This window comes from Haemaphysalis longicornis, unplaced genomic scaffold (genome assembly GCF_048455015.1).
Source record: "Haemaphysalis longicornis isolate Haplotype H1 unplaced genomic scaffold, Haemaphysalis longicornis Haplotype H1 scaffold_6, whole genome shotgun sequence".
In the NCBI taxonomy this organism is placed as follows: Eukaryota; Metazoa; Arthropoda; class Arachnida; order Ixodida; family Ixodidae; genus Haemaphysalis; species Haemaphysalis longicornis.
The window spans coordinates 147,055,031-147,081,694 of NW_027526407.1; the positions used below are offsets into that span (position 1 = coordinate 147,055,031).

The following is a 26,664-nucleotide window of genomic DNA, read 5'->3' on the forward strand; positions in this document are numbered from 1 at the left end:
GAGAGACCCTGCCCACAACGGGTTCGAGAGCGAGCCACCATTCTCGTCGCGCGTGTACGTTGTCAGTCACTTCACCAGGAAGCGATGTCATTGATAGTACAGGGGTTAATTACCCGGACAACCACGATACGAACGCTACACTGCACTGCAGACCTAGCCCCTGGGGCCAGCACCCATCAGCGTGCACCCAGCGCTTAGTCAAGCAGCAGTTAGCGTCCGCAAGCGTTGGCCGGCCGCAACGCTCGCTGGCATAGGGCCGCTACACATTTCAAGCTACTGGACTCGACCGGGCGGCATCGGAGCTCGTCCGCTGACCTGAGACGGCGCAAGCCGTCACAGCGCCTACGCGGGGGCAACCCACCAAGGAGTGGAATCCTAGATAAACGCACTGACGCAAATCAAGGCAAGCGCAAATCGACACGATGGGTGCCGTTCCCCCCGAAAGTGGGAAACAACGGCTTATGCAAGAAACGGCCAATAGTGGCCGAAAGGCATTTACGTACCGTGCGATCCCTGTGCGTCCCAAGGCCGGTCTCTCCGGGACTCTCCTCTGCGCCTCCCCCGTGGCCTCCTAGGAAGAGGATGGAAGCGTGCGAGGAGGTCGTCGCTAGCGCCTCCTCGCCCCGATTAGAGGGGCTCGGGGCCCACACCAGTCATGGAGAATTTTCAGCGCAATTTCGAAAGTCCACGCAGGTGCAACAGCCGGGTCTCCGACGAAGGGAGAGGGGCCGCCATCTCTGCTGCTTCTCCAGCCTTGCACCACTAGTGAAGCTGCGCCAATTTTCTCCCTTTGGGCACGCAAGGTGTCCCGACATGCTTTACTTGTTTGTTGTGGCCCTCGAGAGATGAACTTCCCAATTTTTTGGACACGACAACAGAACGATCAAGGCAATTGTGTCCCGACATGCTTTACTTGTTTGTTGTGGCCCTGGAGAGATGAAGCTCCCAATTTTTTGGACACGATGACAAAACGATCAAGGCAAACCTTAGCAAAAAAATGCCATACTTCAAATGTATTTCTAACACATTTAATACATGTATTAATTCTGTATTTATTTTGCATTATTTTGTCCGCAGTCGAAATACATTACCAGTGCATTAAAAATACAGCAAAAGTACATTTCACAAATGCATTTTAAGTACGCTCGGAATATATGGTAAATATATTCTCATCATATTCAAAATGAATTTAAAATGCAATCTTGAATATGTCTACATGTACTGAATGTGTGCTTAAAATAAATTGGAAACATATTTACCTTCACGAACCTGGGAATGCAGCCTTTAATAAGTGCATTAAAAATGCATTTTAAATGTATTCATGCCAAATCAAAAGTGTGCTAGAAGTGCACTTAAAATATTATCTCAAATACATTTGAAGTGCATTAAAATGCGCTCAAAGTGCACTTGCAATAGTATTTTAAATGTATTTAAATCTCATTAGGAGTGCATTAGAGTGCTAAACTTAAAATGCATTTAAAAAGCATTACTGAATGTATTGCTTCCTTCAAGCATGCAACAAGCCATGCAGAATAACCCACACAAGAAACTCAAAATTCTCGAGGTCCCAGATGACGCACAACTTCGTTTATTCAGTGATAGCAGCTGCCGCCTGTGCGGCGGCACTTCCACTTTTCTTCAAAGCTGTAGCCGCATTCTTACATTTGCGGCGCAGGTAACTACGGACGTCCGATTCCGTCACGTTGGAGAATTTCTCCAGCACATGGACTGAAAAAGAACAAAACAGATTAAAGGGCAGTCCTAAACAAGGTTTAAGAGGCTGCAATTTTACATGTGCAATCGTTGAAGCATGATCAAAGGAATGTCCATAAAAAATGGTTTGAAAGCGTTCAGCATTAGCCAAGTTGTTGTTCACTGAAAAGTGCTACATATATAGCCTAGGGCTGTTGCTCTTTTTTTGTGTGTGCCTCAAAGCACTGTAGGTGCTATGAGGTGACCAGCTCAAAGCAGGAACACCTAGAAAGCTGTCAAGGCCCTTATACTGCGAGATACATGCAGCCACTGGCTCCACTCGGCACGTCGCACTTTCTTTTAGCAGTCATCGTGAATGCTCCACGTACTGTTAGTTGCATTGCTCCTTGTGTCCACTGTGCTAGGTTGCGCACATCAGTTTTAAAAAAGGGAACTGAGCATTTGGACTAGATAGTGCACACGAGTCACCAAATCACTAGCCTGCCCACTGTACCTGAACGTTCCTGATAAAATGTTTGCACACAACCTTGCCTGCTGTTGTCTTGTTCCAGGATGCCTTTTATGTCATTAGCTGTTTCTGTCGGTTGCACGCGGAGCTGGTGCGAGTCATGCCCAGTGGGGCCTGACATGCCGAGTCATTTCACGACTTAGAAACTTAAATTATGATGTATACATACAACACAGTTCCTTAGTGCTAAATACTTGCCCAAAAAATAGCGCTTAAAATTTTGCTAAATGTATTTTTTAAGACATAGCTACATATACAGTGGGTACCACTTGTGCTAGCATGCCCTGAAATATTTTCTTGCTTGCCACAGATTTAGATTTGGTTATCAAGGTAAATCTCTTGTGAATGAGTGATAAAATGCTGATTTCTTACACCCAAACTTGTTTTAATATGATTTTTCTATTGTGGCTCTACACGTTATCATTTTTCTTGGGCTAAAAGGCACACCATAGCAGAGGGCTATAATTTACTTTAAACATCCCTAGATCTTTAACAAGCTCTCAGATTCAGCCCCTCACAATCTATTTTTTTGCTAAAAAAACAGCTGCCACAATGTCATGCTCAGCATGCCACCCAGTGGGTACAAATAAGTACCCAAAGCAAGTGAGCTGCAACAATCATGTTGTTTGGCAACAGTGCTACATGCAAGATTATTCAGTGAAGTGACCACTTGCAGTGTGCAAACAGCCTCACCAATAATATCGTCCACTGTTTGCTTATCTAAAGCGGTTTTGCCGCCGCCGCTCAGTGACCTCTTCAGGCAGCCCCTGCCCAGGGTATCGTTTCCGAAAACCATCTGGGCCAGCTCTTGGGTGTAGAGCGACGGTGTGTTGCTCAGCCTGAGCAGGCGTATCGTCGGGATCCGGGTTGTGCCAAACTGGACCTGCGACAGGATGAAAGCTGACAAGCCAGTTCACCAAGTTATACTTTGATGACCCAGACACAGCACCTTTGTTTCAAAGTATCGATTAGCAGCCACCAATAAGCTGGATTTCGGTGTGTTATTAAACTAGTTCTATTACTTTTGGTACCTTGCACAGAAGCTCATACACAAGGCTCCCTTCCTTCATGTGAAACGTGAACATATACTGAGTTAGCGAAACATGAACAACCTTCCAGCAGGCACTGCAGACTACTATACCATGCATTTTTGGCAAATTCGGTGCAAATGACTGGCACTTTTCTTGCACAAATTAGTGAATATTGTATTAAGAAAGCATACAATCCTGCTTATGAAGTGTTCTCCAATACTTTAGTTTGGGTACGTGCTACTTTGAGGGCATGCCACTTGATAGGCTTCAGAGTACGCATACAGCATGGAGAGTAGGGGCACACCTTTCTAATCGCATTGTGCCTACTGCTTGAGTGGTAATTTCTTTACTCATTGAATATTTGGCACATGTGTGTCTCTTGCATGTTGACTGTGTGGCCTTTCTTTTGACTTTTCCTTTGTGTTACCTCTAGGACATAAGCAGGCTGTGTACTTTTTATAGTCTGCCGGATAAACAGCCATGATGTTTTACCTTTATATGTACTATAGTAAACACGAAGTTTAAATTTCTATACGAAGATATAATTTCGGATGAGAAGTATAATTCTTTAAAACTCACTTGCTTTCTTGGTTTTCTGATTTCCGCAGTGCTATTGCCCATGTGTGTACTCAAGGCAAAATGAAGTCAAAAGACTTTGGCCTGTTTCCCCTGTGTTGCCTCTAGGACAAAGGGTGGAAGATAAAACTTGAATTTGCTGTCTTAATTCTTTTTCAGTGTGCTGTAATGGTGTTGCTTATGTATGTACTGAAGGCAAAATGAAGTCAAAAGACTGGCTTGTGTCTTTTGTGTTGCCTCTAGGACATTGGGTGGAAGTATAACTATTTTTTGCATTACATTCTTTTTCTGGAACCGTAAACTAAACAATCGTGCTGTGCTTCCTCAAGTAAACATAAAGTCGAGCTTGTAAGCCTTAATTATACAAGAAAGGTAAAGTTTTTTGGCTTGGCTAGAGATAGTAAGAAACAATGCCGATGGTTTGTGGAAATTCTGCAGCACTGTATACGTTATTTCGTGCTAGTGAGGTCCGATAAATTCGCAGAATTAATATTACGAACTGGTACGTTTGTATGAAACAGTGGCGTAAGAAGGATACATATTGAACGAGGCTATTGGAAGTGCCTCGTCGCTCCCATTACGAAAAAAAAGTGGGAGGGAGAAGAATATACAGGCCAGAAAAAGTAAAAAGAAAACAGAAAGCCGAATAGAAAACAAAAACAACCTAAAAAGTGGCTTCCGATTGTCCTAGTCTGTGTTTTCCTTCAGAGTCGTTGTAAAATGGCTTATCCTTGCAACTAAATGCTGAAGCGGTGTACTGTTTATTGGGGTAGAGCTTGCGGTAGATATATATTGCGACAGAAAAAAAAGGGACACAGCCAGACGAGAGCAATAACAGCAACAACAATGTCCAAATATAACCTAAGACAGAAAAACTTCGATGAAAACACGGTTAAAAAAAAAGATTGCTGAGCTGGTTTCGAACCGTCGCCCTTTCGGTTAGCAGGCGAGTACTTAACCTCCAAGCCACCGAAACTTTTATTTTTAATTTATTACCGTTTTCAGACATCACAAAAACGTGCTACAGATAAAAACGCTAGCTTTGCCTAAGCCAGAGTATTATGTCTAAAAACGGGGCATAGACAACACTTTCTCTACTTCCGGCAGCCACTCGGGCGTACAAGGTTGACCATTCCACACTTCTACAATGCGATGAACGTTTTCACAGAAATACTGCCTCGCGGGCCGTCCATCAACGTCCGAGTAACGAGCTGCCAATCGAGACCTCCATATTCCGTGGAGGACCAGCAACAGCAATAGGTCGTAAGGCACTCCATTATCGTTCTCAACTGCCAGAAACCGTATACCATAAGGATCCAAGGGGAGTTCTTTTTTCAAAGTTCTCTGAAGATCATCTCACAAAAACGCCGCATCCCAACAGTCCAAAAATACATGTTCAACAGTTTCCGGCTTCTTGCATAGCCAGCAGTCTGCTCCCCAGGGCAAGAACAAACCCTTCTCAAGCATCCATGTTTTAACCGGGAGCACACCAACATGAAGCTTAAAGAAAAACGTTTTAACACCCGGCGGAACAACCATTGCTTTTACACGTTTCAAAACATTTTGTCCTGGACCACTTCGAAACATGGATCTGCATAGTGGCACAGGAAAGCAGATTTCAAAGAGATCTTTGTACAACTTCTTCTTCTACACTGAAGTCAAATACCCCATGGAAAAACGCGAACATACAAATTGTGTTGCCTGTACGACTTCCTTTAAATATCCGTGCAATCCTCCGGTATAACACAAACATGACGTAATAACAAACTGAGGCAGAAATCTACCTAACCTAACCTGAATTACAGTGCGAAGTAGGGGGTCCTTCACCTCACGCAAAAAATAAAATCTATTGACTACTTGTCGCAGAAAAAGATGCGATAGTGACAAACCACCATCACGCACACGTCTGAAAAGATTAGTTCTACTCGTCTGTTCCCAGGTCGAGCCCCCGGTAAAAACAGCACATACACGATGTAACCTTTGTACATTTGCACGCGAACAATGAATAACTTGCAAAACGTGCCATAGTTTAGCGAACAGAAACACATTACACACCGTCGCCCGTGCAAACACAGACAACGTTTTACCCTTTCCCTCCCACTTTTCCGCTTTCTCTCGCAACGCCGCTGTCTGGCTTCGCCAGTACGGCTCGCTGTCGCGGTAATTTTCCAGCGGTACACCTAGATACTTGGCAGGCGTAACTTGCCAGCTCACACCTTCAAACACACTGGGTGTCCAGTCCCAGCACCCGTGCCAGAACCCCAGACACTTTTTTCCAATCTACGGAACTTCCAGTATATTCACAAAAGGAATTAAGTATTTTAATGGCGCTACTGATACTTTCTCTATCACGGCACAAAAAAGCAATGTCGTCCGCATAGGCAAGTACACGGACCTCACATGCCTGCAACCGAAAGTCATGAATATACTGCTGTTGTTATTTACGCTTGCGCAGAGGGCCTCAATGTATAAACAAAAAAGTAAAGGCGAAAGCGGGCACCCTTAGCGAACCAAACGTGTGACCTTGATTGGACGACACACCGACTTGTTAATAACCAAACTTGTCGAACACCCTTTATAAGCCATTTGTACACCCCCCGCTATTATTCTTCCCAAGTTTACTTGTTCCAAGATGCTAAAAAGCATTTCATGAGAGACTTTATCAAAGGCCTTTTCGAGGTCTATTTGGAGCATGGCTACAATTAAGTCCATACTGTCACAACATTCTAGGATGCTTCTCGCGGCGTGTATATTACTTGTTATAGATCTTCCTTTTATACCACATGTTTGGTGCTCCCCCACTATATCTGTTATCACCATCTGTAACCTCCCTGCTAGAATTTTCATTAATATTTTATAATCAACGTTAGTTAACGTGATTGGCCTATACGCTGTGACCTTCTTTAGTTCATCCCTGTCTTCTGTTTTAGGTATGAGCACAGTGTGCGAACTTGAGAAAGATGGTGGCAATCTATCCCGCTCATATGCTTCGTTATAGAGTTCACACAATATTATACTGAAGTAATCACGAAACGCTTCGTAAAACGCCGCGCACAACCCGTCTGGTCCCGGAGACTTGCCGGGATTTAAATCGTCAATTGCTTTCTTAACTTCATCAGGTGTAATTCAAACTTCGAGACTATCTTTAACCTCGTCGTCAATGACCGGCAAGAAACGCATAAACTCTTCCCTAAACCGGTCTAAGTTTACCGATTGACATGCAAATAAACTATCGTAATACTCACAAAAGACGTTCGATATTATTCTCTGGTCACTTGATACATGCCCGTTGTACTCTATTTCACTGATTGTGTTTCTGGTGGCGTAACGTTTTTCAGAGCAAAGAGCTCGCTTGGTTGGTGCTTCACCCAGCAAAAACTTCTCCGCTCTGGCTCGGACTATTGCCCCATGGTACCTTACTTCTTCGATAGACTCCAACTGTTGTTTCATGGTTTTAATATCATCCTTACACAGTCCCGGTGACTGGCTCTCTAGTGCTAAAAGTGTTTCTAGGTTGCGTCTGAGCAGGGCTTCTTGTTTCGTTTTATCATGATGTAAGGCACTTGACCGTTCGAAGGCTTTCATCTTAATTTCTTCTTTGAATCTCTCCCACTTAGCGGCACAGCTAGAATTTTTCTGTTCCATTAATGTTCTATTCTTTTCAGTGACCTCTACTACAAATTTTCCATCCTTCAATAATTGGCGATTCATTTTCCACAGGCTCCAGTTAAACTTCTTCCCATTTTCTTTTCGCTTACCAATCAAGAAACAGACCAGGCAGTGGTCACTAAAAGACACAGGCGTATCATTATACTCTGCGCACTCTGGTACAAGGTCAAGGGATACATAGGTTCTATCTAAACGCGCATGACTCACCCCTTGGAAATGAGTAAAATGTACCGCTCCTGTGCCATCTAAGGCATCCCCCACATCCTCTAAACAGAAATCTGCTGCGATTTCGCTCAGTGCAATTGTGCTACCATCACGAAACGGTGTACAACTGGATTTATCTCGAGCAGAGCACACAGTTAAAATCCCCTAGAAATACAATAGCCCGCTCTGTACCAAACCACGGCCTTAGGTCTTCAAAGAAGACTTTCCTTTCATCCGCTTTAGTCGGGGCATACACACATATAATTCGCCACTCTCGCGACGATAACAAAAAATCGCATACAACAAACCGGCCAGACACACTGGACGTTACATTTTGGATAACAACGCCGCAACTCTGACGAAATAAATGTGCGCATCCTGCCGATAAGCCCACCGCGTGGCTTACACAGACGTGATATCGTGAACTAAACACATTCACCATTCTTTCTGTGCTCTGCTCGCTCTCCACTTTCGTTTCTTGTAAGGCTACCACGTCTAAATCTTTCTCGTTGATAAGCCTGTACAACTGGTTCTGACGCTTACGCTCAGACAATCCGCGTGCATTCAAGGTGGCACAACGCAAATTATGGGGTGAACTGAACACTAATGAACGATGAAAGGACGCCTTAAGCTATGTAACCACTAATCCCCGAACTCAACACACCCCCCTGCCTCGATACTCTAGTGCACACCAACCCAGTAGAATGGCATGCAGAGAAACGTTTCGGAGTACCAGTCCAGTCCTACGTGGGCTTTCCGGGGGGCGTAGGCTGGTCGGGGGGAACGCTTGGTTTGTACTTGTAGCCCCCACGTCGCCCCAAAACCGTCTTCGCTGGCGGCTCACCGCTGCTGGACTCATCGGTGCCCTGGCCGGTGACGTTGTTATCACGCTGACGCTTTCCGGCGGCAACGCTAGCATCGTCACCACTGAGTTCCATGATTTCGTCGTCCACTGCGGGAGCCGGTGGTGTCTCCTGACGCACTACCTTGGTGCCACTATCCTTGCTCGACGAGGCTTTGGGGGGAAGCGTCTTCAGCTCACCAGGCTGCTCCTTTTCAGGAGCGCTCCGACCAGCCTCGGCCTCAACCCTTCCCGCCAGGTCCTGCTCCGTTGCCGCCTCACCGGTGGTTCCGGCTGCAGTCTCCTCCGCGTCCGCCTCGTCCATGAGGTTTTCGCGAAGGTCTTCCTCCCTCGACGGCCCCAAGACGCTGGCATACGTCTTGACGCACGCACTTGCCTCATGCCCGTAGCGGCGGCAGGAGGAACAGCGCGGCACTTTGCAGTCGCGCCGGATATGGCCCTTGGTGTTGCAGCGCAAACACTGGGGGGCCCTGCCGGCGACAACGACGAGAGCCTTATCCCCCAACTCGTAGTTCGTGCGGCTGGTCGTCCATGGTCACTCCCGGTTTCAACTTAAGAGCCACCGACCGCAGTTTTGAGCCCTTATCCCGTATGCCGTCGACACGCCAACGCTCCATGCGCACTTCGACGACACGTCCGTAGGGAGCCAGCGCAGCGCAAACATATTCATCCGGCACATTGTGAAGAAGCCAGTGAAGCTTCAGCCGAACTTCCTGGTTTGAAGGGTCTATCACAATGCACCGGTGGTCCTTCACTTTTACGTCACTCTGGGCTAACATTTTTTTGACGCCTTCCGCTGACTTGAACGTCACGGCCCAAACATGACTCATTTGATAAGCCCCCAATGCCACCACGTCGGCGAGCAAAGCGAGACGCGTCAAAGCGTCTCGAAAGTCCTCGACACGATACGGGCGTGCACGCATGTCGGCATGCAGAAACACAGTATTCAAAACAGACTGACCGGTGGGCAACGGGGGCAAAAGCACTTGATAATCCTGGGAGTCGTTGGCAGAAATCCTGCTACCGCGGCCAGACTCGGCCGTTATCGCCGCTCCTTCAGAGCTCATGATTCCGCGTCCGTACGCTACGGTGGCCGGAAGTGGAATCCCAAGCCACCGAAACAGAACGCAACGGGCTGTTAAACGTAGGTATAAATATTTGAGCTTACGTAGTCTTGCTAAGCTTCCATTTGAGTGAGTTGTTTGCCTGTGTGGATTTGACGCACGGTGCTTTTGTGTGCTTTCGTGCTTGGGTGCGTGCGAGCGTGCCTGTGCGCGTGTGTGTGTGTGTTTGTGTGTGTATGTGCGCGTGTGTATGTGTATGCGTGTGCGCGTGTGTTTGCGTATGTCTGCGGGGAATAATTTTTTTATCCGGCCGTTCTGTTTGTGAAAAGCCCACAAACAGTGAATGCTTGGACGCTGAACAAAACACAAAACAGTCAATCTAGATGTAGATGACGACGATAATAACTTCGTTTGTTAATCCATTTTTATTTGCTTTTGAGTAGCAACAACTTACGACAACAAAAGACGTTTCTCGCATCAAGAAAATATACTGCCATTATATAAATGTTTGCTCTTATCAACTTTAACAAAATACTATAATGGCGTCTGCCTAGCTTGCTTCAGGGGTGATCATGAAGTAACCAAGTAGCTGCTAAAACTCTACGACTACTAGATAGCTAACTGTAGTAATAAGTCTAGTCTTGGCTGGCATATATGCAGTCATTGTGCAAGAAAAGACGTGGCTGGTTCGTTGTGCGTGGTTTTGGTGGTTTGTTTTCGATTTGCTGGTGTTACGTGAATTACTACGTGCTCCTCCTGCCGTAATATTACGTGTTAGTGCTCTTGTGCCACCTGAAACATCGTGGGTGCTGGCAAAGCGCCTGTGTCGTCGCCGTACTGCGCTGCTGTAGCAAACGTATATCGAGGTCGCCATTTGACAAAACACCTGACAAGTTGTGCATGCCTACGTGAATCAAGAGTCTCTACTGCAAGTTCCAGTCTGTCGACGCGACGTGTGAAAAATGCTGCGTGTTCTGCCGTAAGTGATTGTTTATCGGGGTGCATGTTAAAATTTTCTTACGCGTTGCCACAGCGCCACTATGTTAAACGTGTTGAGTATTTTCGTTGGTCTTCGGCTCGCCGCGCTTCTTTTATTGTAAATTACCGGCTGCGTCGGCGCGGTCACATGAATGGGCTTCACGGAGCGGCGGCCAGTATGCTGTGTGAGTGATCGACCCCCTTGCCATTGCCGGCAACGAAAAGGTTATCATGCTGACGGGCCAGCGGCCGCCGCTTGGCTTGGGTATATTCGACCGCTAAAGCTTGTTGCATGAAAAAAAAAGAAAACTGCGTTAATGGTTGTAAAACAAAACGCCCACTCCCCGATTTTTTTTAGGAGGCAGTTGACCCACAGTATATTTTTTACAGGACGTAGGCAGCTTAGCATTGTTCTAACGAGTAGTTTTCGTTTACGGGTAAAGAAATGCAAGGAGGCTGCATTACATTTGTAGTTATAATACGTAAGAGTTGCATATACGTTGAATTTTCAACATTTAAGCATTGCTAGCAAATTTATAAGTAGTACCACATGCACAAAGTCTTTACGCAGTGAACATTTGTCCAGATAATTGTTTAGACGTCGCAGCTTGAAAACATGCTGTTCCAGCCTGCATTGCTGGTGCAGTCACAGGGCAGCTTTCACTGTTTAAATGCAAGAAATTTTTCCACCTTCCTAAGCTCATCCAGCATCGTCAAGATCAGACGGAAATTCTTGTGTGGTGTGACGTTATTTGTAGCTGGCTTGCATAAATTGTGTTGACCGTAACATGTTGAGCATTGGTTGAACGTGTTGATTCTGACAAATATGCATGTGATCGGGATACAATCGCGGTGCGAAAAAGATTAAACAGGGTGTGGGCTTGCTACCGTGCTCCTTCGCCATCCCGTTTTTTCGTTTCGTCAGCATTTCAACTTGCCTACCCCTTGGTGGTATTGGCACGCTGAGACGTTCACCATGTGCCTCAGAGAGAATTTTAATGGCGCCATGAAGACAAAATACAAGTTTGTGTTATTCGAAAGATTTCATGTGTATGGTGCCCCCAGCACTTGTCCAAATGCAAACGATGCTTTATTCACTGAGAAATTAATTAATTGAAGTTAAAATATTGGTTTTCCCGCTAAATCATGCATTTTCAGGGTCTGCAATGACATCACGGGAACCGACCGGTCTGCAGCCGATTGGGAAGCCTTCTTTAGCGTTAGTGAACTTAGATGGTGCCACCATACCGTGGCAAGCCGCTTTCTGCTTTTGGTTTGTTTTTACCGTATGTAAACCTGGCTTGTTTTTGTTCAGCGAGAGAATAATTGTATCGTGAAACACAGTGCTCGCTCCACAAATATGGTCACGTAAGACGCCTTTGCTTGTGTCAATCGCCAGTGTTGTCCGAGACAACCCCAAAGCCCGGCAGTCCTGTGCAGCTAAACCAAGCATAGTGCGCCAGTACCAACAGCAGTACGCATCGGTACTTCTATGCTTACGTGTGCTTTCCTAACCTTTACTGTTGGTCCCACCATTCTTACTACTGTAAAAAGAATGTGCCCTAAATTTAAGCGCAAATAGTTCCTTCGGTAAGCTTATAGGCTCTGCCTAATTCGCGTTTGCTGTTGCCGCCCTCCGCCAACTGCAGAGCTGGCTGGTATGACATAGATTCTGTTGCGGGAAATGAGCTAGTGGGTCGCATGGCCATTTTCTTTGTTCCTAATTTGTAGCTTATTTGAGTGGAGTTTACGTTAAAAATGGTGTCAGCATGATTCTAGCAACGCAATCTTTTGAATGAACCAAACTTGTGTTTTCTCTTCATGGCTCCTTTAAAAGCCGTAACCACGTTTCGCACCCTCTGGACCAGAGAATATGCTTGCACAGTGGAAATCTGGGGCCACAGATTTAGAAAGTAAACGCAGAAACGTTATGACTCCGCTTGAGCAAACTTTAAACTAGTACGACCCGCCATAAAGTTACCGACCTCCCCCCTCACTCCCCCCCCAACGATAATTTCTCATTTTTATGCGTTTTCTGAAAACGTTAATTGTTGATATACAGTAATCTCTCGTTAACTCAAAGTCGTAAAATTAGCTGAAAATTTTCAGATAAGCGCGGAGTTTCGAGTTAAGTCAAATGCAGAAAATTTGTAGCCAGGTCTCTGCAATAACAGCTAGTGCTGCTAACAAAAGCACTATTGCACAGGGGAGATTTCGCAATAAAGGCAAAATAATTCGCAGGAAAGAGAAATTTTATTGCAGAAGAAAGAACTGCGTTGCGTTCGGCTGTTTCGCGTTCGCATCTGCACCCCAGAAAAGCGTACCCGAGAATTCTCAACGCATCGCATGAATTGGTGGTCGCCACCGCTACATTCTACCTTGTTACAAAGCAGACGCAGCATGTATGTTGTTTCTGCCGTTGTAGGCACTTCTGGAGGCTCCTCCTCGTCCGCATGGTCAGCTGCGTCGTACACAGCTATCCTAATGATGTACGCGGCAGACAGCATTAATTCCGGTAACGGGGACGCATAGTCTGCGTAAACTTGCACTTCACGATCGCGTTCGGTGAGTAGTGGGAGTAATCATTCGAACGGGGACCTTATCAGCTGCCTGCAGCGGACTTTGCCTTGTGTCCTCTCTGCCAGTATTTAGAGACATCCGTGGTCCTCCGAAAAAACATTTGGAGATAAAGCGGGCAAATGCGTAGCGCCTATGGGAGGTAAACACACGTCGAGAAAAACTTTCGAGAAGGTGTTTTGAGATATAGCAGAGTTCGAGTTAAAGAGGGATTAATTTGACGGACAGGCACCAGGAATGTTCTTCCCTTCCCCTTCTTGACTCTGCGCATGAAGCAAAAGCAGCGGGGCGCACATTCTATGCTGCAAAAAGTTTACTGTTTTTTTTACGTTTCTATTTGGAACGAAAATACCAAAAGCCTTCTTCTGGGATACCCCTACCGTTGATGCTTGTACTGTTGTTAGTGGGCTTTCTTATTTAATTAACCTCCTTAGTCGCATGCAGGAACTTGGTAAGGAAGTGTGCAATGAAAACGAAGTGCCAAGACTGCAGGACCAATCCTACATGCCAGGGGACGATGCCGCTGTGTTTACTACCTCTTGTACTTTGGGGGTACTGCTGAATCCTTCCGCGCATTTTTTAAAGTATCTTAGCGATCTCTAGGACGTTTTTACCAGTTGCTTCAGCGACAAGGAGCTCCACCATGACAGTGTTTTGGTTGTGCTGCAGCCCTTATTCACAACAAACACCTTAAGCGTTGGTTGCGACCAGCACGTGAGACCTTGACAGCAAATTTGGTTTGGTTCTGTATACATTGTGACACGGATACATTTCTACAGCAAATGTCTAAAAGTTCCGTGATTACATGCTAAGCTGGGAGCAACACCTTTAACTTAGCCGTTGCTAATGACCGAGGGCGAGTTATGAAAATGCGATGGCCAAAAATGTCAATTTAAATCTCCATGTTAGCGTTATTCCGAAACCTTTACATGTGTAGACTTTGTGCATGATTTCCCGCGTTACAATTCATTTGATGGGCTATTGAAAATGAAAACAAAATGTGTATTTGTTCCAGTTCCGTTGATTTGAACCTCCATGTTCGCGTTCTTGAACCTTTACCTCAGTAGTAGACCTGTTATATTTTATTTTTGTCACGCGCAATATATTTTCTGATCTATGTTTTGCATTTGTTTTATGTGCGTGTAATTGTACCCTCAGCATACTTGTGAAATAAATTTGTGTTAATTTGATTCAACTCCTTTCTTGATCGAATCAGGTGATAGGTGGTGCGATTAATAAAACTTTGCGGGAATAGTTCTATGAAAGACGGTCACTGGGACAACTGAGCTAACCACTGGGCTAACCCCTTTTTAGTTCAAAAGATATCTCGCTTGCGCGTGTCATTTTCTGTTCGGCCACCACGGTGACCCGTAATTATCCCAAGCGGGCCACTGCTTAAATACTGCTATAAGAACAACTCACGCAATAAAAAACAAATGCAACTTATGATATTAACCCACATAACTGCAGTCCGAGCGCAAATTGCAAGACAATAACTAAGAAATTCTTCTGAGAAGCTATCATCCCAGTCCTCATATTTTTTGGTGTCATGTCCATCAAACAGCACAATAAGGACACAATCATAAAGCAATCATGAACTGGTTCATATTACGCAATTCAACGCAAAATAAGTTTTTATGGGAAATTGGAATAGCGAAAATGTCGCAGCAATTACTTTATTTACAATCCGTTACGAATTCTGCACCGAAGCAAAATCCGTAATTTTCCTTGTCGAGCGGGAAAGCCAAAACTAACGCAAAATGAGCTGCAGCGTTTATTTTTCATTTCTTTACCCACAGTCTTCTGTACCTATATACAGTACATTTCAGCAATTGGACGACCCACAGAACAAATTTCTAGCGCTCCGCGTGTAAAGCGTTTCCTGGCCCGCCCGGCCACACGGCCGTGCGCACGGCCAGCCGCCGCTTTCGCTTTCATGGTCGTTGACTACAGCGCCGCCGCTATTTTCTGCGCGAAACGAGCACCTCTCCGGGCGGCCGGTCGGGCCACTCTAAAACTTCTAGTAAACTCTAGCCCTGCTGTCGCTGCGGGGAACCACAGTCCCGCGCATTGGGAACCGGAAGCAGTAAGCCTACGGTCAACACGCTCTCATCCTCGCAGTATACCACAATGTAACACCTAGCTTCCACGGGCGTCCATGGACGGCGCTGCATGTATTGGCGGCCACGCGCTCGCAGTGTCGCGTTTCAATCAGTGAGCACTCTAGTTATTTTTTAGCTTGAAAGAACTGAAAGTGCCTTTCTTTCACCTACAAAAAAGAAATCCTGTCATGTCATGTCAGAGCGAGTATTTCACGGCAATATACATATTTACGGCTTGTTTACTACTTGAACTTCCATTTTTCACAGGGCCAGGTGTTTGACATGGAGGATGTACGTTGTGAGCTACCAGAAGAATTGGCTGCCTCCTGTTTCTATCTATCCTGCACGACCTGTAAGTGGAGTTCATTACGGCTGTGAAATGCATGAAAATCTCTATTTTGAAGGCTGAGAGAACATGAAAACAGAAAACCATTGTGGCATTCTTGTGGTACCTTAGTGATATTCAGACATAAGAACATTGCAGAGATGGGACAAAAAATAAGGAACCGATGAGGGTGAGAAACGTCCTGGTACCTTTCTTATTTTTTTTTGTCTCATCAGGGCTGCGTCCTTGCTCCATGAACTAATTAATAACGACTTTGTCACCCTTGTTCACTGTGGTAGTTTCGTGGTGGCCACAGACAGTGTGTGGGGATTTTTCTTCTACCGCCTATTACAGATGAACTAGATCTTTAGACTTCTACTCAAAAGTCATATTATGGATTACATTACAGGAGTGAAACAATTCCATGCACCCAGAAGTAGAATTTAGGTGAATTCACTTCAATGCCCTAGATGCAACTTGTGCCTAGCAGTGAAAAGGGTGTATTGCGTGCCTTTTTGCCGCTTTGTTTCTTGTAGTGTATTGAGTCTCACTGGCCATCGTAGCCCCCTCCCCCCTCCCACCTCCGAACAGCTATTTACTCTAGCAAATATAATGATGGTCCTAATTGTAGAAGGGTACTCAGCAATTGAAGAAAGAGCTGGGGGGGGGGGTTCTGGTTTGTGTATAAGACTTTGTTTGGAATATTGGTATGTAGCCACGGATAATGCAGGGTTTTTGTAAAAATATAGATTATCGGAGCAAACTTGTGCTCCGCAGTGAACATAAAAAAACACAAACCTCGAAGGAGTCAGCAAAGCGACGTGCATGGATGAGCGTTGGCAAATTGAATGCCGCAGGGTTTTTTTTGCACTCATTCATTTAGATGGAGAACATTTCAATAAAAAACAGGTAAAGCTAGGATATGGATCGCAAAGCAACACCCTTTCCATATGAAACAAGACTGCTGGTGCAGCATACAAAGAAAAAGGGGGAAAAAGACGGTTCCCTTAAAAAAGGATAAGATTGCAGGGTGTGGCCAGGTGCTTGTAACAAAACATTTTGTAAACAAATAAAATCGTGTGGTTGGGGGCAATATTATGATGTTTATAGTAGGAAAAACCTGCATTATTTCCCAACAGTATGAATGCTCTGTGTGCAAACATATGCAAAAACGCTTGTGAGTTTTTAGCATTTAAGTGCACGTTACAGAGTAGTCAGCTCAAGTTACTGCGGTAGCTTTCCTCATTGCTGATAAGCATAAACACTGAAATAAAACTTGCTGTATTCGACCGCTTTAACCCTTTCACTGTCACTGATGTCCTGGTTTGTCTTCCCTAATTTCTCCTCCACGGTGTCACTCACATACCGGTGCGTTTTCTGTTGTGCGTTGAAAAATTCGTGCCATGGTGCAAAGTTGGCGCACCTGCACTGTTTGTGCTATCTGTCAAATCTTTCTAGTAGCTTGTATTTTCAAAGTACAGAGGGACCACGGCCAGATTTCGCTGCTTGGGGGTCACTCCGTGCGCTGTACATCTGTTGGGATGAGTGGCCACGTGGCACGCGTGCAATTATGGGTGCAAGTGTGCTATCCACCACGGTTTTCTAGGGTTGTTTTTTATTTCTGTTCCTGTGTCTGCTACCCATCGACACAAGGAAATATAAAAAGTGAGGAGCCAACCTGGAGGTTGGTCAGTTCATGGTGATGTACATTTTGCTTTTTGTCAGCAAGCACAGACAAACAAACTAGACAATGCAAGTGCTGTCTCGTAAACGAAATGCACAATAAAACGGCTGCCTTTATAGGTTCCAAAGAACGCGTAGACACAAGCAACTACTCATGATGACGACTGATCAATGCTTGTCTTAGCATGTTCATGCAATGTTATGTTGCCCTCCCTGCCCCCCCCCCCCATATTGCTTTGTTCCCACAGTGCTGCTGCAATAATCTCATTTCTCAAATGTTCTTGCGAGGCTGTATAAATGCCCGTCATGAGGAGGCCATGAGGAGACAGTACTTAGTTCTGGGTTGTGTTGCCTATGTAACAGTATGTCATATTTGATGTTCCTAACTCATTAGTTAATTTATGTGGTCTAAATTTTGTGGCTAATTTTGCAACCTAGAAGTTGTACCTTCTCTTTCAGGATACTTGGTTCAGTTTTGTATGGGAACACTCATTTATATTTATAAGCATAACCAGCAAATGTTTGCGCCGTGTTTGTTTAAACCCCTTCATATGCGATCAATGCGTTTGTCATTTCAGGTTCAAGTGTGGCAGCGCCTATCCCGTCCTGTGAGGGGTAAAGATGAGGAGACACCTGGTGTGGCAGGCGGCAGCAGCACGTATGGATCCAACCTGAATAAAATAGTCAGGTTTGCAAGGGTCATATGTGATTCATGTGATTTTCGTCAGCTTGCTCCTACAGAAACTGCAGCATGAAACAGTGACTGTGGAGCTGGCTGACATTTTCCACATGCAGCTGGCTGTTGGACACTCTTATTTGACAGCATGCAAAGGGCACTCAAAAGGTGGAATCTTGTGGGATACGTAGAGGACGGAAACATAAAGGATTCTTGGAGGACGCAGAAAGTCGGTGGCGAAATTTCAATACAGGGGACACACAAGGGACAAATGCGGTCTGTTGCCTTCGAGACATACAGGGGACACACAAAGGCCGTATGGTGTCTGTGTTGCCTTTGGGAGATAGACTGGACGCATGGTGGACGGAAACACACGGGACACTTGGAGGACGCAGAAAGTCGGTGGCGAAGTTCCAACACAGAGGAAACAGACAGGACGCACGCAGTCTGTTTCCTTCGGGACGCAGACTGTCTTTTGAATGGACATAGAAATTTTCATAAGGGCATGCATACCTGCCAGGTTCGCCGGGATGTCATTAGGGAGATCTGATGGGGGGGGGGGGGGTCAAAGTAACATAGTGAAACATTTTACATGCGTTTTTAATTGATTGAAGAATGATTGTGGGGTTTAACGCGCCGATGCAACGCAAGGCAATGAGGCGCGTCGTAGTTGAGGGCTCCGGATTAAGTTTGACCACCTGCAGGGAATCTTTAACATGCGCCGAAATCTCGTACACATGGGCGTTTTTGCTTTTCACCTCCATCAGAAAAGCGGCCGCCGCGGCCGCGAATCGAACCTGCGTCCTCGTGCTCAGCAGCACGCCTTAGCCACGGAGCCACCACAGCGGGTCCAGCCACAAGTCTCAACAAGACAGTATCGGCCAACAATAAAACCTGTTTCCTTTGTCTTTAACTGGTACATCGAAAGCAAAGCATGCGGCCGTCTACATTTCCAGCTAGCTTTTGTGTGCGCGAGTTTAGTTGTTTGCTTCCCCGTTCAAACATTAAAAGGGTTGTTTATTATATAAACACATATATTGAAGGAACTTCTAGTGTTCGGAAGTTAAGGTCAACTCATTTTTCGTTCACCAAGCACAATATTATCAAGCAAGGAACAGTGACACTGCGCATCCTAAAACCACTTATATGTAATTCGATTGCTTACTTGCAATGAATAATTCTGTTAGCGCCTTAGTCACTTCAATATCCTCATCTATGGCTTCCATTCAACATTAAGTTGTCAGTTAAAGCACTAGGTGAATTGAAATTTTTGAAAGGTAGACCAGAATTCTGGACTGCACATACAAACCAGTTTTTAAGCTGCATTTTAAAGCAAAGCTTTCTACCTCTATTAGCCAACGATTCATTCGTGGCGTGGAGGACAACAAACTCCTAACGCGGATGATGATGGGAGGGCAGTTTTCCCTCCCCGATGGCGCAGCAATAGGGCCTCATCACCCACCGTTCCCCGCACACAGCTGCCTGCTTGCACCGGTGGGCGCATTGCAGGGACGGTTTCATCGGCTGTTTTAGTGACGGTTGTTTTTGGCCTGTTCTGGTGTGCTTCGCGTCAATTGCGCGCTTCCTTTGCACAGCTTGATTAACTTGTTCGACAGCACCTACTGGGTAACCCGGACCCGATAGAATTAAGTGCTCACATGGCAAGGATACGTTAAGGATTGGTTTGCAGGGCGTGAAAAGGAGATGTGGAGACCACATACAGACATCTGGCCGCTAAACAACTACCTTTTGCGCACTGCTTGCACGAATGGCACTCCGTTTTTTAAAAAGGTGAATACCAATTCAGTTGTGTTTTTTAGAGTATTACAAAAGGCGAAAGTAGCAACTGGTTCTGATAAATAGTGATTATAAAAGTTCCCTGAGCTTTCTCGCAATTCTCAAACTTACTGAAGTAACTAGTTTAAATCGGTATAAATGGGAATCCCTAAGCTCACATGTCGTATTGTTTTCGTGTTCGCGCTTGTGTCACGCGGTGGTGTTGCCCCGAGCTAGCACATCAGGATGGCTAGGTTCTGCTGTCTAAACCTTCGAAAGACGCTCCTCCATTCTGCCGACTCACGGCTGGGCTACAGCAGCGGCAGCGTTCACCGCTCCAGCCCGGCCGTGGCCTACGCTGCTGCTGTGCTCGGATGGTGCACCCTCGAATTCCAGGTAACGGCTGGCAGAATCTCTCGTTTCACTCTTTGTAGAGCCACATGTGTGAATTCAAGTGACGTCACATGGGCAATTGCTGTGGGTGTCGTTTAAAGCATTGCTTTCCAACCACCTTCACAGCATGGACTGGAGCCAATTTTTTTCACATGCACTCTATTTTTTACTCCTGTGCACTTCTGTGGCTCCCACAAGTTATAATCACACACAAAAAAGTTTTTTTTTCTTTTTCGAGTGGCTTGATGCCATCTTGCACAACAGAGGTAAAATTTTGAAAAAATTCAGCAAAAGAATGCAAGATCCAGCAAGAAAACTATGTGCAAGGTAGAGTTCTGTTACAATTGTTGCCAAAATAATCAAAGCAGTCGCAGCGCCGGGCACATGGACAAAAACTGTCAATGGCAACTGATAAAGGACGTTATTTTTGAATTACATGGTTAACAGCTGTACAAAGCACACCCACACAAAGGGCGTGTAACTCTCGAATGTTCTGCTGCCAACTGATAGTGTCCAAGGTCTGTTGAGATGCACCTCAAAATAAGTATTTGAAAGACACTGATTAAAATTTAAAGCAATGAGTTGATAAAATATTCCCCATTCATGTTCCTGAAATGTTGTTCAAACAGATAAAATTAAGCTAAAGCAAATAAATTTTCTGTTCCTGGCCCTTTCAGACATTTATGCATAAACATCAGTCTCTTCCAACTTTCTTTAGCTGTCGAACTTGGTTATAATTAAGCATCCCAGGACTTTTTTTTTAAACTATCCCACGCACTGTAAATTTGTTTCTGTTAAGAGAAAATATGCCTGGTCTAGTATCACAGATTTGGTGTCCAGTCTTACACATGCGCCACCACTCCCAGCTGCGACATTCTCTCCCAGAGGCCGATTCACCATGCACGATTTTATGTCCGCAAACAGCGCAGGCATCCCTAAAAAGCAGAGAGAGAGAACAAGTACATACAGATGTGTGTATATAACAGGTGCATAGCTGCAGTGGACAGGTAATTTTTTCTGAGAGGTGGTTAGTGCAAGAACTCTGCAGCACACACTGCATGTTTAAGGTAATACCCATGCCAAACGTACACGAAAAATGACATTAAGTGCCTAATGCCTTAAAGGGGCCCTAGAACAGTTACAATCGACTGCTAGCAATGTATTTTGGGGTAAAGTCTATTGTCCCAGCAATCTCCTCCCGCAAGAATTATGAAAATCCGTTCACTATCACCGAAACTACGCGCAATGAGAAATCGCGCATAATCGTTCCCTCCCAACTAGACCAGGGACAAAGCAACAAAAGCTCCGCGCTCTCTCCCGGAGAGGGGGGCGGCTCGCGGCGATCTCTTCGCAGCCTTCGATATATCACAGGCCGGGGAGTTTTCTCCTTTTCTCCGCAGCGTGGAGGCGCCTATTTCCGGTCTGGTGCCACAAAAAAGCAGACATTGGTGCCCGCTCGCAAGCGCGCGCTCGGGCTGGTAGGGCGTTTTTGATGCAATAAACGTTTGTAGTCGAGTGGTCCCGTTGAAAAGGAAGTATTCAGCTCGTCACTCAAACTCCGCGAACACTCAAAACACAAGAGAAACGGCAGAACTGTGCCTACAGGTTCAGACATAGAAGAGATTCGTACACAGCGATGACGACGGCGGAAATGGGAGAAATTAGCCGCGAAGTTGACCAGTGACAGCCGATCGGGCAGCCATGGCCTCTATGACGTCGCTCAGGCCATGCCAGGGGGGCATGGCCTGAAGGGTGCAAGAACTGAAGAGAGTGCGGGTGGTTCTTCCACGTCTTTCACAGCGATTTGCGCACTCACTGCTTCACGTGCACGTGTATATTTGGCTTAGGTATTCCTGGCAGTGTAATCTAAACGTTGCGCAGGTTTACTTGCACTGATCAGAGTGTTGCAGGGTCCCTTTAAGTTTTAATGCCATTAACTCACTGCTACACGCAAAAATCTAATGCCATTTTCGGTTTAAGGAGTTACGCCCCTTAGCGAAAAGTAATACGTTTGAAATACGTACGAGTACGCTTGAAGTGCATTTCAAATATGCTTTGTATTTGTAAATGTATTTTAAGTGCATTAAAAATTGCATTTTCTCAATTTTTAGTAAATATTGAAAATACATTATTAAAAATGCGGGAAAAATACAGTGCTTTTAAGTACCCTCCAAATACATTAAAAAGGCACTGAACCTCACGAATGTGCACTTAAGGCATTCAGAATATATTGAAAATGTATTTCTTCCCGCCAAACGATCATGGTGTAAATGCACTGTAAATATTATAAAAATACACTTACCTAACTACATTTACAAGAGCACTCTGAGTATACTTTAAAAGTGTGCTGAAGCATGGAAATATACTCCGAATATATTCGAAATATATTTCAAATGCCTTTTACGTTTGTGGAATGAACATGGTAGAAATACACTCTCAATGCATTAAACATACTTATTGAAAATACACTTTAAATTTATTCATAAAGCTTTGCCGAAATACATTTCGAGTACATGGCAGGCGCTGCTTCAGTTGCTGAATTGTAAGATTCACGTAAAGCATATCTGAAGTGCCGGATAAAATACATCTCAAATGAATAAACGTACTGAGAATTTCTCCTCGATGTTTCCTTATAATAAAAGAAACTGAGAGAGATACTTTCACTTACTGCGCTGTCTACATAACTCTGCGTATTAGAGAGAAACTCGGTGTACAAATATGTAAGCGGCGGTGTTCCAACGCAATCGGCAAAGCAAAAACATCAAATTCAATGAGTTGCACGAAAACATTTCCACTTTGCCAGCGTTGCTACGACGGTATCGCTCTGGAGGCTTGGAAAATTTTCTTTTTCTGAAAAATATTCGCCTTAGATGGACAACCCTGGCTATGCTTGCGAGGGCGAGCAGCTCGGCGCCTCTCACTGTCGCTCACTACCTCCTTCTCTGTGCCCGGCACCTGCGGCGCGAGTTGAGCGGCGCACCCCTCTTTCACGTTTTGTCTGCCTTCGCTGCGTCTCTTTTGCCTGTCCTGTGGTATTTTCGGACTCCTCAACGCGCGGTCGTCGGGTGGACGCAGTCTCTGCTTGGACGGCGCGTTGGAGTGGCGTTGGCCGTCTAGCCAAGGTAAGCACGATATACCGGCTATTTGCGTGTACGGTGTCACACTACAATTAATTGACGTACGTTTGCCTTGCAATCGAAGAGTGCTAATGCCCTTTATAAAATCCGCACGTGGTTGTTAAGCTTACCTCCACCTGCGAGCAAGATTTCCTACCGTAACTACGCCGTGCAAGGGAATGTACTCACAAATCAACGACAGCAAGAAGACGTAAAAAAATGGATTTTAGTGCTTTCCTTTTTGCGCCCAATTTTTAGCTCGGGACCTGCTGAGTGGACGGGGGACTGTTGCTACGAGTTTCCTTGTAGATCGAGTTATTCCTTTCTTGACTTATTGAGGACTAAAACTTGCATTAAACACATAACAGCCAGGAACGTTTTTAGCACAGCCTGTTCACAGAAAGTCCGCCGTCCATGTTTACGCGCTTGAGAAATTTGCGAAGTGTATCCAGGGACGCAGCTTTCTTTTGTTTTCTGTTCGCAGCAGCTGCTCACAGCTGCGCATGTTCACAGCAGCCACCGTACGGGGAAATAACCCAGTTTGGGGCATACATGCATCCGACTGATGCGCATTGCCGGGCCTACGAGAATCCGAGCAGCCTCCGCGATTTTTGTCGGTCGCATGTCGCCATTCTGTCAACTAAAGCCATGAAAGAGTTTATGCCGTCTGTTTCGAAGTGACCAAAAGTGTTAAAAGCGACCCACGCAATCTTCGGTGCAAGTGGCAGTAGCGAAAGTGCTTCATGCCCAGGGACTACAAATGATTTGTCCATCTAAGACAAACTGTGTGAGAGTAGCCGCTAAGTTACAATCAGTTTCTGTTCCTACCGCCACCCATAACGAAGAACCAGCAAAGGAAGGAAGGAGAAGGAATGCGGGTGGGGAGGGGGACTTCGAGGCAGGCAACCAGTTCCCCCGCAAGAGACCCCTCGGTTCTCGGAACGGGTTCCCCGGGCGGGTTCGTCTCTTTTGTTCCTTGGATTGCTCCCCCAAAACTTCGCGAAACGTCAGGACGTTGGACCCTTCCTCTTTTGTGTTTCCTAGCAACTTTTTTCCTCCTTGCTGTATTCATTTCGTAGCGCATTCACGAACACGTGTGCGCTTTCCGAGAGACCCTTCGGCGCGCTCGTGGTCGAGTGACAGACACGCGGAGCCCGACGCGCTACCGCTGGACCACGCCACTTGAGAATTTCAAAAATGTGCCCAAAGGCACCGAAAACAGCGTGGGCTGCTTGGCGGTTGTGTGTGTTTAGAAGCGGCAATTGCCCATTTGCGTCTAAAGGGTGTACTCAAACGAGTTTTTTATAGGTGTCACGAGTATTTATGAAGGAAATACTTTTTACTTGATGGTCCCTGACGCTAACAGGTGTTTATCTCTTTTTTGTATGTTAAAGACGCGAGCATTTACAATTATTTTCCGCGTTGCTCCCTATATAAATGATGACGTTGTCTGTGTACAGCAAAAAGTATAAAATTACCTGCCGGTGATGTGCGGCGGAGAGCAAAAAAATTATATGTGTGTGCAAGCACAAATACACGTTTTCTGGCGTTGCTTATTTTAATCGCTTCGGTGAGGTGCCTACAATATGAGAGCTTGTTATTTTAAGGACGGCGTGAAATTTTTCTTGTTTTTCGAAATAACCTTGCTTTGCCGTTCCTTTGAAAGCATTGTTGAGTGCACACGCCAATCTAATGACATTTATTTAAGCTTTCTACTGCAATCCTGCCCATGCATTTTTAAATTGTTTCGCTGCGCACTATTTTTTAGAACCTAATCTCCGAAGAAGGTGACGCTGAAATATGCAACACATAACAATAATTGTAGTTAATAAGATTACTGCTTATTTTATTTTATTAGCGTCCTGTGAGGTCACAGACCAGTTTTGTCCAAGTTAGTTTAAAAATAGAATTGCCACCATTTCAAGTTAACTCAAGCGCCTAAGTAGAGTGAACTAGAATAGCCTAAGTAAGAGAAGTAGCATAACTTTAAGAACTCTCTTGCATGTTTGGTAACGTTGTTATCTTAGCTCTGTCTTTTTTTTTTCCTAATTTTCGCTAATTTTTATCCCTAGACAATGTCCAAACATAAGCCTCCCCCCCTTCCACCATTCGTTCTTAAAAATGGAGTTGAAGATCCGATGCCCCATGACAATATAAACTATGCTTACCATTACATAAATTGTCTTACGTCCTTCAAAGGGGCATTGTTCTCACGGAGGGCTTTTTTTTCTCTGAAGGGGAAACTAAAAAATTCTTGCTCGCGAGGTACGTTGGCACGGCTAGAGAAAAGGCCTGATTTATTTGACATTTATTTGCCTCTAAAAAAAGTGTATCACTAATATTTTCCCATTTTCTTTTCACTGCAGGTGCTGGTGAAATTTCCCGCGTGGAGAATCCGAAATACGAAGACTCTGATGCACAACGCTTCATCTGCGCTGGCTGCCGAGGTGGCTGAACGGCATTCATTCCTGCTGCATAGTAATGGCGAAATTGGCCACTCGACTGAGGTGTACAATAAACAACTTTCAAACTGCCAATTTGTGCGCATACGTGCTGTTCTTTTCAGTCATTTGCTGGCCCGCATTCCGAACATGGCCGGTTTACATTTTCACAATGGAGTATATCTTTAGCCTAGTGCCTATTAAACGTTTTTTGAAACTACAATATGATAGTTTCTAGTTGAACGGTAACAATTCCCACTAAGACACATTGCCATGGCATCTCTCAATGTATTTAGGTTTTATTTAGTATACACTAGTAACACATTTTGAGTATATTTGAAGCAGTATTTATTGTGCATTTAAAATGCATTACTAATACATTTTGCACATATTTAAAATTACATTTTCTGAGCATTTTTAATGCATTTCAAATGCATTAAATATATATTTTTCATGCACTGCTTATGTATTTTTGAGGTACATTTTAAATACATTGTAAATGTATTCGAAATGCATTTCGAATGTGGACAAAATAATGCGGAATAAATACAAAGTTAATATATGTATTAAATGCATTCAAAATACATTAAAAATACGGCATCTTTTCGCTAAGGGGCACAACTCATTCGCCTTCATGAATGACTTAAATCTGCCTACTCTCGAACACGATGGGCATCAAATGAAACAAACAAAACTCTCAGCACCAGAGAGTTGTCACAGAAATGTAGTTAACCCTTTGAGGGTCACGGGCGTACATGTATGGCATCGGCAAACACTTTCAAAACGGTCAATGACGCACATATACGGCATTACTTGTATCTTTAAAAAGCGTGTCTTTTTCGCCAACTTCTCTTGCTTGGCATGTGCTGCCACACTTCGGAAATACGTCAAATTTTTTTCTTGCACCGATGGCTCTTCTTTTCATTTTTCATGAGTTACCGCAGTTGCGCGCCGGCTATTGTTTGCGCAT

At 45.0% G+C, this 26,664-nt stretch overlaps 1 protein-coding gene across 1 annotated transcript in view; it reads right to left on the reverse strand.

Moving 5' to 3' along the window:
• Positions 1-1,588: 1,588 nt before the first annotated feature.
• The window catches only part of LOC144143292 (uncharacterized), a 29,042-nt gene continuing 3,966 nt past the window's right edge, over positions 1,589-26,664 (reverse strand). The window contains exons 3-5 of the mRNA XM_077675064.1: positions 20,984-21,072; positions 2,915-3,104; positions 1,589-1,728 (exon numbers count right to left, since the gene is read on the reverse strand). Of these exons, the coding sequence (XP_077531190.1) occupies positions 1,589-1,728; positions 2,915-3,104; positions 20,984-21,072 (419 nt within the window). The remainder of the gene's footprint in view (positions 1,729-2,914; positions 3,105-20,983; positions 21,073-26,664) is intronic.